At 37.0% G+C, this 14,218-nt stretch overlaps 1 protein-coding gene across 1 annotated transcript; it reads left to right on the top strand.

The window, feature by feature from the left end:
* The first annotated feature begins 4,641 nt into the window (after positions 1-4,641).
* Positions 4,642-5,283, top strand: LOC126456573 (uncharacterized). Its single transcript, XM_050092318.1, has one exon. It carries the CDS (start codon positions 4,642-4,644, stop codon positions 5,281-5,283), a length of 642 nt encoding a protein of 213 aa, XP_049948275.1.
* The last annotated feature ends 8,935 nt before the right edge of the window (positions 5,284-14,218 follow it).

The following is a 14,218-nucleotide window of genomic DNA, read 5'->3' as shown; positions in this document are numbered from 1 at the left end:
ATAATGGCCATCCTCAAAATAGGACACTGGGATCTAACAGTATCGTATAGCATACTAAATTGTATTTTAGTCTCAACTATTTTTTTCTTGTGAAATGGTACAATCGATTTCACACACAGTGTTACACGGCATTTAATACAATATGTTTTTGGTTTCCCATTGCATTTAGCTTTTACACATATTCTTTGCGTCCTTCTTTTGTCAATCATATGACCAATTCCATCAAATCTGATGTCTGGTATCACTCTCAATTGACTTGATGGGTATTCCATTGGACATCTAATATTCGGTCTTCCGAGTCCAATTTCAGGTATGTAACTGTAACAGCACGTCTGAAATCCAGTAAATCCTGTGCATTTTTCCCATGTGTTAGTCTGTAGAAGAGTCAGGCATTTACGATGGCCATTTCCAGCAAATGTGTAATAGGACCCAGTACCATTTTTTCCCTCTAATTACTGTTGCATATTTTCCAACTAACCGGTCATGGTGGTCAACACCTCCCATGTACGCGTTACACACCTTCAAAACGGCAGGTTGTTGCACTTGTGTCTTCTTACTTTCTTGTCTACTGTACCGCGTAGCTGCTCCCAAAGGTTCAACTTGGTCAAAATTTGTATCAATTGTAACACATCTGTTGTCGTGCCATCAAACAAATAAGACTTCACCATTCCTGTCGAACTGGTAGTCATAGTTTCCTCGAACTGTCTTTTTCAGTTAGTAGTGGACAGTCAGCGACTCGATTCTCTCTGACAGTCCCAGTTGCTCAAAAACCTAAATTTCTCAGATGAATCAGAAGATCTGTACTAGTGAAGAAATTGTCAAAGTACACACAATGATTCTCGGGTTTTTCAATGCAGTCCAACATGTTTAGGACTACTCTTGATCCCAATAGTAGGTCATCCCTTGCAGTATCTTCTGGATCCTTTCCACAGTATAAATCAAATTTGAAACAATAGCCACTTGCTCCACAAAGAGACCACAACTTACAGCCAAATCTAATAGGCTTGCCTCGGATAAACTGTCCATCTGGAACTGTATTGTTTACTAATGAGTAAGATATTCATAAATATACTTACATAATACACTGTAAATTTCAAAGTAACTTCATATCCTATAATTTATATATAAAAGAGGGGTCGTTACTTACCTCAGCAACAAAAACTGGTAAAATTACCACGTTCTAAAAAGGAAATACATCAGCAGTAGCAGAGTTTCATATTGGAACATGCAGCAATACAAATAACTGAAATGATAACACCAAGTCCCAGTGTCCTATTTCGAGTACACCAAATTTTATAACAATAGAAAACAATGAATATAACTCCAATTGAGCTAACAATGCAAGTAGTTTAAGAGACACATTGTTGACTATAAATAATCGCAAAAAGATCTTTGCCACATATTTCAAATATTACTAAATTGTCGATAAAGTAAACACCTGTAATAACGAAAAGTGTGCCTTAGTATTCAATAATCAATTAACGGTAGGATTTATTGCTTTTAATTTTCTCTAAGCATACATTTGTTATAAAAAGCATCAACAAATGACGTAGAACAGTAATAGATGCAAATTAATAATTTATTGTGTATTTATAAATGAATATGTGCTCTGTTCTCAAAATGGGACACTGGTACTTAATGGGTTAAGAGATTAGTTACTAGAATTGATCTGGGAGACCAAAAACCTAGTCAGTTATTACGCAAATTGCAAGCCTTGGCAGGTGTAGATGTGTCAGAAAATGTCCTAAAGACACTTTGGCTAGAAAAACTTTCGGATTCTATTATGAACATTTTAATTGTCAGTGACGAGGGAATCGAAAAGGTGGCTATAATGGCTGACAGAATAACAGAAATAAATCCCCATAACGAATTGTTCGTCACAAAAAGTGGTGCCTGTAGCCAACAGGATGTTTCGATAACAATGAGTGCCTTGATGACAAGAATTTCGGGGCTAGAGCAACAAATGGCCGCGCTGTCAACTGGTTATCGAGGCAGGTCTCGTAACAGAAGCTGTTAGCGTCAATGTAAAAGAAGTCGTAGTAAGTCTCGAAATAAATACATCCCCAAGGGCAAGTACTGTTATTACCACTTTCGCTTTGGGCAGAACTGCAAGCCTGAAAAATGCACACCTCCATGTAGCTGGACTGAAAAGGGAAACGCGACCCAGCAGCTGAATTAGCGGCAAGTTCTGCTGCCCAAGTCCATTGCCGCAAAACCCGCTTATCTGTAACCGACAAAAAACGGGATTGCAATTTTTAGTCGACAGTGGGGCGGATGTTACTGTAATTCCCACTCACGCAAATGTTAGTGGTGAGTCACCATATAAATTGTATGCTGCAAATGGTACCGAAATTCCTACATACGGAATCGAACTATTGGTCTGGGACTGCGACGTCAATTTCAATGGCCATTTATAGTTGCAAAGATCATTAAAGCTATATTCGGTGCCTATTTTTTGAATAAATTTCAACTATTAGTAGATGTCCATTATTAAAGATTAATAGATGATGTAACCAAGGTCAATGCTGAGGGTAAAGTTATGTAAATCTCAGAGGAAAACGTCCTGAGCACCATGAACCAAAACTCAAAATTTACAGATCTACTGTTACAGTATCCAGACATAGCTAAACCTAATTTGGTACCTAGCGAAATTAAACATGATGTCAAACACTATATTACCACTGAAGGCCCGCCTGTGTTTTCTAGGGCAAGACAATTAGACCCAAAGCGCATGGCGATGGCAAAACAAGAATTTAAATTCATGTTAGACAATGGCATCATTAGACCATCTAAATCTGCACTTGGCAAGTCCTCTCCATATTGTACCTAAGAAGGATGGCTCAATATGTCCGTGTGGAGATTATAGACGGTTAAATGAAAGAACAACTGCAGACCGTTATCCTGTACTTAAAATAGAAGATTTCCATTGTATTCTTCAAGGCAAAAACATATTTTCTAAAATCAATCTCTTTAAGGCCTATTATCAAATACCTATTGCTGAAGAAGATAGGCACAAAACAGCTGTAATCACACTATTTGGACTGTATGAATTTAATGTCATGAGCTTTGGCCTGCGCAATGCACCTTCAACATTCCAGCGATTCATTAATGAAGTTATGTTTGGGCTAGATTATGTGTTTCCTTACCTCAATGACATTTTAATTGCCTCATCCAGTATTGAAGAACACCAAACACACCTGAAACTAGTCCTGGAGCGATTGTCTAATTATGGACTTCGAATCAACATATCAATATCAACCTTTGGAGTAAATGAAATTGAATTCCTAGGGTACTGGATAACATCAGAGGGATCCTGTCCACTACCTGAGAAAGTGCAAGCAATTTTAGAGTATAAGTTACCTGACAAACTGCATGAGCAAACTACTACTGTCGCTACCTTAAAGATGTGGCACAGACACAAGCTGTTTTGCATGACTATCTTAAGGGAGCAAGAAAGAAGGATAATAGACAAATTCAGTGGACTGAAGAAGCAAAGAAAATGTTTGAGAAATCTAAACAAGATATAGTAAATGCTGCATTATTGGCTTATCCTAACTCGGAGTTACCCCTAGCATTACGTACAGACACATCAGATATTGCTGTTGGTTCTGTGCTCCAGCAACTGGAAAATGGAAATTGGAAACCTGTTGCATTCGTTTCACAGAAACTGAGTAAATCACAGAAGGGTTACAGTACCTATGACCGAGAATTATTGGGAATTTACCTTTCAATAAAAAAGTTTAAGCATTTACTGGAAGGAAGAGACTTTACAATCTTCACTGATCATAAGCCACTCACATTAGTTTTCAAGCAAATCAATGATAAGGCATCTCCTCGACAGATGAGACAATTGCAGTACATGTCACAATTTTCGACCGATATTCGTCATGTCAGTGGCCATGACAATATTGTTGCAGATGCCCTATCCAGAGTTGATGAAGTAGTAATGCTGGACTATGATGAAATTGCCAAAAACCAGCAACAAGACCAAGAACTACAGCAACTCCAAACATGGGACAACTCCTTAAACTTCAAGTCATATCAACTTCCATCAGTGAAAACATTGTGGTGTGACACATCCACTGCAAATATCAGACCTTATATTCCTCAACCTTTTCGTTATAAAATATTTCTTCATTTTCATGGTTTAGCTCATCCTGGCATAAAGACAACAGTGAAACTGTTGAGTAGCAGAGCCATTTGGTCAAACATCAAAAGTAATGTGCGACAGTGGACTAAATCCTGAGTCAGTTGTCAAAAAACCAACGTCACTCGCCGCACAAAATCACCGCTAGACAAATTTGAAGAACCTGATGAACGTTTCAGTGTCGTGCACATTGACCTCATTGGACCTTTTCCTCCTTCTAATGGCATGACTTATTGTTTAACTTGTATTGACCATTTCGCATCTTGGATGGAAGTCATACCACCTGAAGATATTTCAGCTGAAAAGTGGCAACAGCCTTCTACCAGCACTGGATTGCAAGATTTGGTGTACCATCACAGGTAACCACTGACCAAGGAACACAGTTTAGATCGCAGTTGTTTAATAATTTGGGCATAGTATGTGGTATGAAAATTCAGCACACAACGCCATATCATCCTCAATGCAATGGTAAAATTGAGCGACTACAAAGAACTATGAAGTCTGCAGTCAAGGCCCATAACAGTTCTAATTGGACAGAAATTCTGCCTACTGTTCTATTGGGGTTGCACACTGCAGTGCTAGAAACATCGAATCATTCCATTGCACAGATGGTATATGGGAAAACTATAAGACTCCCTGGTGAATTTTTTGAAGAGCCCACTACAAAGATTGAACTTGATTCATTTGCATCTAATTTGCAAAAGCAAATGCTTTATCTGAAACCTAATAGGCCTACACAAAGCAAGTCAAGATCAGTATTTGTTCCAAAAGATCTGCTAACCTTTTCCCATGTCTTACTGAGATGTGACAGTGTTAGAAAACCATTAGAACCTACATATGATGGTCCCTTTCCTGTCATTTCAAGACATGAAAAATATTTCACTATTAAAAGGAAGTGCAAACACATAAATGCGTCAGTGGACAGACTTAAACCAGCTTTTCTGCTGCAAGAAAAATGGGAATCAGAGAAGGAACTTCCAAACTTTTCCAAGGACACTGAACCACAACATACCATAGAGGAACAATCTCCAAATATCAGAGTATCGAAGTCAGAACGGATTATAAGGTTCCCACCTCGATTCTTAGAACAGTTGTCTCTGTGGAGAATTAATCATATATCATACCAGATATTGTAAAAAGTTTTTGTAATTATTTTGTATCATATCTTTTGTCATTCCAACATGTTTTTTTATTGATTTGTGTTAATGTTGTGCTGATTTTTTAAGAAAATTCCTTCATCACCATGTATTAATTCGTAACCATGTTACTGGTGGGGGAGAAGTGCAAAGGCAACAGTGATGAAATCTAAATGGAATTTTTATATTTTGTGAAGTTTCCAAGACCGTTGATAGTTACAGTTCATTACTGATAACATGATGTAATATCTTTAAATTTTTTTGTTTATTCTTTGGTATCAAAGATGTGATGATTCGGGGATAGCTGCTAAGTAAAAGTCAATAAAGAAGTCTTAAGCAGGCCAAGTGGCGTATGTTCTTAGTGATTTAAAATTAAACTAAATATTGTCAAGCAACATCTTTTGGGAACTGCCACAAATATTACGTCACAGCAGTTAAAACACCATGATTCTTAGAAGATGGAGCAACATTGCTGCTGAAAAGTGAGGTTCCGTTTTAAAACAAAGGACTATGGACAATTTCTTTAAAATGCAACCTATATTTTTGCAACTTGTAAATGTGTTCCCATATAAATTCATATAAAACAAGTATGTACTATATTGGTTTTTATTGTTTTTTATTATTTATTATTTGTTTTTTAATAATTATTGTGCCCATTAATCATTTATTCATGATTTACACATTGATTTAGTGATATTTCCACATTATCGGACTTTTTTGTAATTTGAGGTAGCCTCAGCCCCAATTAGCTCCAATTACTGACTCAAAAATACACAAACATTTCGATTTACTATCAAACATTCACATTGATGCAGATGCTCTAATGTAACATTGCCATACTGCAGCCCTCAAGTGGCTAATACAGGAGCTGTCCATGGACTCCTCCTCCATTCAAGTCAGTGGATCATGCAACAAATTTAAATTCAAATCATTTTCCTTTGGGGTCTTTATTGTTATAGCACTTATGGGATTCAGTGTCATATCAACACAATTGATGTGGGTATACCATATCAATTCCCATTCAGCTGCCAAAATTATGACTCATTATTGTAACTTGAGAAGACAGTTTTGGAACAAGAATGTATGAACTGGAGTTTTGAAGTTCCACAGCTATCACAGTTAAAACAATTTATCCTCACAGCTCTTTTTCCTTCTTCACAGCAGAAGCAATACCCATAAAGAAACATTAATATTTCATAGATAAACAGGATATTGCAACATAGCAATTATATCAGATTGTGACGTTACTGCTCAGCATTTAATGTGATGAAGGGGCAAATGTATGACACTGAATAAAGCTTGGCTCACCAAAGCCCCAGGGATGAGCTGGACACTGCCCGCTCTATGCTCTGTTGTTGCATTATCAAAATAATTTACAAAAATGTCGTTATGTGATCGAACAACTGAGCATAGACAAGTTATGTGAATTATAAATTAATGAACATAAATGGCCAGGGAAACATTTGTAATAAAGATAAGCAACACTGCAAATTTAATGCAAGCTGTGACATGCACTAGGTACATAAGTTCCCTTACCAGCGCTCTTAAATGCCTATGAACAAGATTTGATTAGTGATTCGAAGCGTATCCACATAAATAAAATCACACCACTCTGCTGTACTCACCGATGGCAGAAAACTAGAGTCTTCCCTTCTCAGCCTATGTCTTGAATCTTTCTTTCTTCCCTTCTGTCCCTCCTGCTCCCAAGAGCATCTGTTTCCCCACTAAAATCATCAACATCACAACATTTCAGCCAATGGGAGCTCGAACAGCTCCCCAAGAAGTTGCACACTTCATACAACAGATGGACCACCATTCCGACACTAATGATTCTATAACTAAAATACATATTCTAATCGACAGGTTATGACATGACATGTCCATTGACATCTAACAGCAACATATTTGTGCTTCTAGTGCACACTAATTTATATTATAATCAGCACTGATCACAGACTAATAAATCGATTCACTAATAACAATATATTGCTTCATTTTATGAGAATAAGTATCGAGAATGGTCTGGTTCAATACCCAACGTAATGTTATAGAATATTTGACTACTATTGTTTGTTACATGAAGGCTACTGTTCAATGCTGTTACTGGACTTACGGTTTATTGTGTATCATAGAATCATTTATCACCCAGTAAATGTAAATATTTGCAGTGGAATGAATGGTTTGACAGCAAATGTGTTTATGGTTCCTGTTGGAAATTTTTTGTGCGATGTCTTACATTCCATTGATTGATTGCATTTACTGTACCAGTTTTTCTGGTCTCTTTTCGGAATATTTAAGTGTGTGTTATATCTGTCGTTATCCAACCACATACACTACTTTGGGTCCAACTACCTGCAGTCGAAGGCAACTCTCTGCAGATGGCTGTAAAGATCATGCCGGCAAAACCCCGTCACTCACCCGCTCTAATCCCCTCATTGTCCATAGGCTGACTCATTACTTACTCAGTGGAAACAATTTCCAACCTTGTAGCTTTTTGTTCTTACCCTATTCGAACTCAAAACCCACTTAACTATTTATTTTGTTCTACCACAACTTCGGAATTTCCACGTGACTCGTTAAGTTATGGTCTTCTGTTGTGTGTCCTTGTCGCACTTGCCGAATGGAAATTACACCTCGATCGCTCAACAAATGTTAACCGCTGTTTTTGTTCATTTCCAGCCAAAGATTTCTCCCTAGAGTCGTTATGTTATAACACCTCCATTTAATGTGACATTTAGCTTCCTGTATGGCACACAAAGTACCACCTAGCATAAGTTGTGACATTGAACATATTCTAAAAATTAGTGTCTAACCAGTAATTTAAACAACCTGTGGCGCACTTATTTTAACTACAAGGATCAGCAGAAACCAATACACTGCGTGTACAGTCATCATTAATTCAACTCGAACATCTGAATTAGAATAATAAAACTGTTTTAGCTTTCCAACTTTTAGATGTCTTTTAGGAATTTGTATTCATTTGAGTGGATTATTGCTTGCCTTAGTTAGTTAGTTAGTTAGTTAGTCACATGTCCCATGGATCATTTTTCATGATCGATAGAAATGATGTGGAGCGAGTAATTGTACACAACATCGCAAATTAATTTGAACATGTCTAAGGTTTTTTTTTACAAGAAGAAAAAAAGATATATACATGTGACTTAGTAATTCCTACCCATCACCTTTTAGACATCACAGTGATAGAAATTCTTCTATGGAATAGGAGGAGTTGTCAAGGAGAAACTGTTTGAGTTGGTTATCAAATTTCACTTTGCTGTCTGTCAGACATTTTATGTCAGTGGGTAAGAGGTCAAAATTTTTGTCGCAGCACTGTGCACTCTTTTTTGTGCTAAAGACAACCTTAATGTGGAGTAATGAATGTCATTTTTCCTTCTAGTATTGTGATTATATACCTCATTTTTTCTTTTGAACTGTACTGGATTATTTACAACAAACTTCATAATGGAATAAATATATTGTGAAGCAGTAGCCAGAACTTTCATTCTTAAAGAAGAATAAAAATATGCAAAACGTGTCAAATTACTGATTTGTCTCTCCCAAATATTTGCAATGATTCTAATCCCATATGTGGCTGAACTAAGTTGTTTTAGCAGTTCCAAATTGTGTCTTTTCCAATCTCAATTCTCATCAAAATAAAACCCCTAAAATTTTTGAACTTTCCATCGTATTTATTATTTTCCTCACCATGTGTTACACTTATCACTGCTGCCGTAAATCTAGATGTGCAGAGCGAATATGTTGTGTGTTTTTTAAATTGAGTGTGGAACCATTTGTAGAAAACTGCTCAATGATACTTTTAAGAACTTTAACTTCTTCAATTTCTGAACATATACTTGGGATTATTAAGATACTGATGTCATCGGGAGAAAGAACTAATTCTGCTTGTTGCATACTTGTCACCAGTTAGTGGAAAGATTACTAAATTCTTATTTCTATGACCACTTACAAACTCTTCAGAAACCAGAGACACATTGCTTTCTGAGTCAGGAGGCACGCATACCTTTTCATCACACATCTCAATCTCTATAACTGGTTGTATAATTTCAGCTTCTTTCGTCTCTAAACATTTCTCCCTTATTAGATCATTTGTGATAGCCCTTCCTCTTTCTTCAACTTCAAATTTATGCATCTCATCTGTCGAACAACCTTCAACATTTTCACGTCCCTATACCCAAATGGAAGCGATTCCCTGGTCTGAAACACCCAAGCCAGTTGTGACACAATCAATGTCCACAACGTTATCTCCTGAAATTTCTCCCTCACCTTCCCTTACCAATAAATGTACTACTTTTGTTAACACACACTCAACCTTTTCCAGATCCACTGTTGAAACACATGATACACTATAACTAGCTTCTTCAATATCCGCTGATACAATATACAAAGCACCATAACTATTTCCTTCAATGTCCATCAACACATTAAAAAAATTTTGTGGTCACTACCCACATCACAAGGATTGCTGCTGTTAGATTCTGTGCCAGTCAAGTTTAATACAGTCTATTTCCGTCAAATTTGCACTTACTTCTGGTCTCGAATTTGATATCCAGTTTTTCACCAAACGTTTTCTATTGTTATTCTTTTCTTCCCTTGAATCAAATAAACTTTCCAGCCCCATTTCATAGTCATTTAAAATATTTTTCTCACTTATCCCTCTCCCATTTTTATTACTTTGCTTCATACTACTCTCTACTTTCATCTCTTCCTTCCTCCATTTCCGTTATTAAAGCTCTGTTATCCAGGTTCCTTAGATTTGTTACCCATTGTGTGCTTTTGATGACAGTTTATTTTGAGTTCTGTACCAGAGACGTGGCGAAAATTATTTTTCCGATCTTCTGTCATTGTTATATGGTCCTTCTGTTTCCTACCACAATTCCTAAAATTTCTTTCTTGACTGTTGTCCACTTGATAAGTATACGCATTGCTGTTACTGTTCAGATGAAATTGATTATGTTGGTTTCATTCATGAACGGTGAAATTACCATAGTGATTCCCATTGTCTTGTCTGCTGTAAAACTTTTGCAGCTTAAATTTCAGTGCCAGTTCTAACTTTTCTATAAAATCTGGAAGTTCACCAATTGAGTTGGTCAGGCTAATCACTAGGTCCCACTACAAAGATTCTGTGCCTCATCGCTTGATTGTTGTAATTTCAGTCAGAAAATCCAGCAGCCAGCTTATGTGCATTAGCTTATTTTGCTCACATACACAAATCCCTTGCATCCTCATATTTCCATGTCTGTAACTTGGGCCATTTAAGAATTCATTATGAACTCATGTCTACCACGCCTAACTCAAGAACGTATTCACGAAGCACTTTTCAAACACTACGTAACTGATAAATGAATTATTCATCATATTTGTCTGTGATTGCACATCACCATTTAACTGCCTTTTAAGTAATTTGAACATAGTTTCATCAGACATTCCCTGTGCAAAACTATCTCTGCATCTGCATGAGGCAAGAAAATTTGCCATCACCCCAGCTCACAACACATCTTTCCCACTTTTACATCTATCAATTTTTTTACCTCACATATTTTTCTTTCCACCTGAATGACATTGTAATGTAGTAAGTTATTACGAAATAACATTCGATGCGGTAAGGCACACAGCCGTGTAGCACAGTGGCATCAGGATGGCTACGTTTTTTTTCACTCAGACTCACAGTGCAAATGATGCTACTGGCTGTGTGTGCGGTCTCAAGTAACATTCAGTCGGTACACAAATTCATACCCCCTACAAATCTAAATAAACCATAGTAATTGTCATCCGATTTTGTTCAAACTTGGTGCGCAATCTTTTGTTATTAAGGAAGGGGTCCTGTCAAAATTTCAGAATTTTATCTATTATAATTACGAAGATTGAGAAAATTACTTAACTGTCCTAAAACCGACACTTAGGTTTCAAAACTCAGGAACAATAACCAAATGTCTTTTATTATCATCTGAAGTCATAACAAAGCTCACAGTATATAACATGACTTAATTGGAGTATCCTTTGCAAAACTTCAATTACTCTACGTTATGTAGTACAAAAATCATTCAAAATTAATATTATTTTTTGGTGTGATACATGGGAATGAATGAGAGAGTATATGACGGACATAGATTAAAACTTAATGTCATTTTATGTACAACCTTATAAAATCGTACTGTGGGAAAACGTGTGTTTCAACCAAGTTGCTGATTATGTATGTCGATGGGTGCTTGCTTTTGTAAGAGAGCAGCCAGAATAAAAGTCTGAAGCGGAATAAGATTCTATATTAATTTAAAGAATATTTTGGATTTTGTTCTATTTTATTAAACAATACATTATAAATTGAAATCGTAATGACATTAATGACTGGTTATTGGTTGGCTATGGCAAGTTTTGCCACGAGAATGATCCGGAAGGAAGATTCTGATTGGTCGTTCAGATCACTACCTAATCAGAATTAAGCAGTTCCCCGTGCAGATAGATAGATAGGCAGTGGGGAGAGGAGCATCGAGAGGCTCTCTCTGACCTGCTTCCAGGTAACACCATGCTAGATGTCTCCGTGAATATAGTATGTAATATGAAGAACTAGTGAGATCATTTCAGATAGAATGTGTCGTGACTACAGCGGTTTAAGTTACAAACATTTTGAGGGACATATGATGTTTCAGAATTAAGTAGTTGAAGTTTTATAGGCATGTGAACTTTTGGTCGTAGAGGCAGTTCCGAGTGGCATATTCCGTGTTTTTGATGGATTACTTCTGTGAGCATTTCTGACATAGAAGACCATTGAAACGACCTGAAGTTAAACTCGCTAATAGGGGTGGGTCAGTGACTGTTAGATCACAAAATTAATTGGGTCGGACGTGCAGAAATTCTGGCTGCTTTTATGTGTGAAATATTTTGGATAAACAATGAACTCGGAACGATAAAGCATTTGCATCATTAAATAGGGACTTGACAGCCATTTCATGTGATTCCTTGCGAACAAAAAGACGATAATAGAATTTTCAAATGCTACTGCAATTAAACTACATTCCCCTACTGCCCAAAATTTGTGAAAATGAACTTACAGGAACTGGTTTCCAACTCGAGTTACACAGCCTCTGTGTGGTAGGTGTTAGGTAGTGGTTTCATCAACACTGCTTTACACTGCCTAGCATGTATCTACTACTGCAGAGTGAAGGGACGTCAGAAGGAAGAAATATGAAGAAATATAGAGGCAGGTGAACTGTCTGATGAAAGTGACTGAGAGAGAGAGAGAGAGAGAGAGAGAGAGAGGGAGTAAGGAGACGAAAGAACGGCTGACCGACCCCGCCCCGCCGTAACTGGTGCATTTAGCGCCTAGGAAATGATAAGTTCGAGTGTATACAAACTTCAAAAGCAGCAGTGCAAATAATCAGATAAATGAAAGACCCACACATGTATAAAGAAATTTTAATAGGACCACAGTAACGGAGTGGAGAATATAGTGGCGAGAACAACCGGTGTAGAAAGCGGCAACAGCTGAATATCGCGAGGCAAGGAGCAACAGCAGCCGGGAGTCTGCGGCGGTTGGTAGCAGTGGCCAGAGTATGGACCCAGAAACTACACCTGCAGGGCCAGAGCTTGGTGAATGGACCCGCAAGAATATCTCGCCATGCTGATGATGGTAGATAAAAGCTCTTCGTTTGGTGTGTGTGTGTGTGTGTGTGTGTGTGTGTGTGTGTGTGTGCAGTGAAACTTGTGAGCATGGTGTAAAATAATAACCATGAGATAGTAGACGAGAAAGTGGGGTGGATTTGGGTAGAGTAAAATATGAAGATGATGCAGTGACTAGTTAATTTAATTTTGATGTATCACAAGTAAATGATAATGGTCTGCCAAATTCAATGTATGTTAATTATGAGAGTGATAATGGACAGAACATGGTGGAAACCGATGTCCCATTTATACCTGTTACTGTTACAAAAATAAAGCAGGAGCCAGTGTCAGTTGCTTGTGAGCAGAAGGATAGTGTGTGAGATATGTTAGCCAATATTTTAAAACATGAAAGGTGAGATGAATATCAACATGAAATAAATGGGTTCTGATATTGACACTAAAATGAAGAAAATTGGTTCTGATATTTAAACTTCATTAAGTTCTGTCATGACCAGATTGAACATTGAAATAATTGGGTTGCATGCTGAAGTTGATGGACTGAGGTCTGAAGTTAATCAAGGTTTACGAACTTATGAGCAGAAATGGAATCCAGAATGGAAAATAAAATTTCTAAATTACGAGATTTATGGAAAAATGATATGACTTTGTTTAGTAATGGTGTAAAAAGTGAGGTTAATATAGTAAAACAAGAGTGTAATCATGATGTTGTAATAGTAAAAAGTAATTGACTTCTCGGATTAAGAAAGTTGTTGATGACAACAAACAGTTAAAGGAACAAGTAAATACAGAATTAGATAAAATCTAGGAACAAGTCAATAATGTGGGAAAACAATGTGAGGATAGTCACATTGTAATGGAAACCAAATTAAGGATGAAAAAGATGTGTGTGCGAAATTTGAAGTGCAAGTGGCTACTAAAATTACTAACATAGAAACGAATGGAAGTCAGTTTAGTACTGCTGTAGATGAATGACTGTGTGACCATGAAGGTAGACTAAACAGAGTAGAACAGAGTGTTAATAACAGTAGTGGTTGTATAGTACCTAGTGGTGTAATAGTATCGTCAGAAATTGGATATGTGACTCATCGGCAATTTTTGCGGTTCGACCCGAGTAAAAATGTACATCCAAAGGAATTGTGTAGTGTTTTTGAAGACGTCTTGCCCAAGTTTTGGAATGACAAACAGGAAATTGGTTTCATTACTTCAAATTTGATGGAGAAGCTAGAATTTGGGGAAATTGGGCATCAGATAAATATGACAAGTTAGAGGAGTTTAAACAGGCGTTTTTTGAGGAATA

The sequence above is a fragment of the Schistocerca serialis genome, chromosome 2 (genome assembly GCF_023864345.2).
Source record: "Schistocerca serialis cubense isolate TAMUIC-IGC-003099 chromosome 2, iqSchSeri2.2, whole genome shotgun sequence".
Lineage (NCBI taxonomy): Eukaryota > Metazoa > Arthropoda > Insecta > Orthoptera > Acrididae > Schistocerca > Schistocerca serialis.
This window is presented reverse-complemented; position numbering and strand designations above follow the sequence as displayed.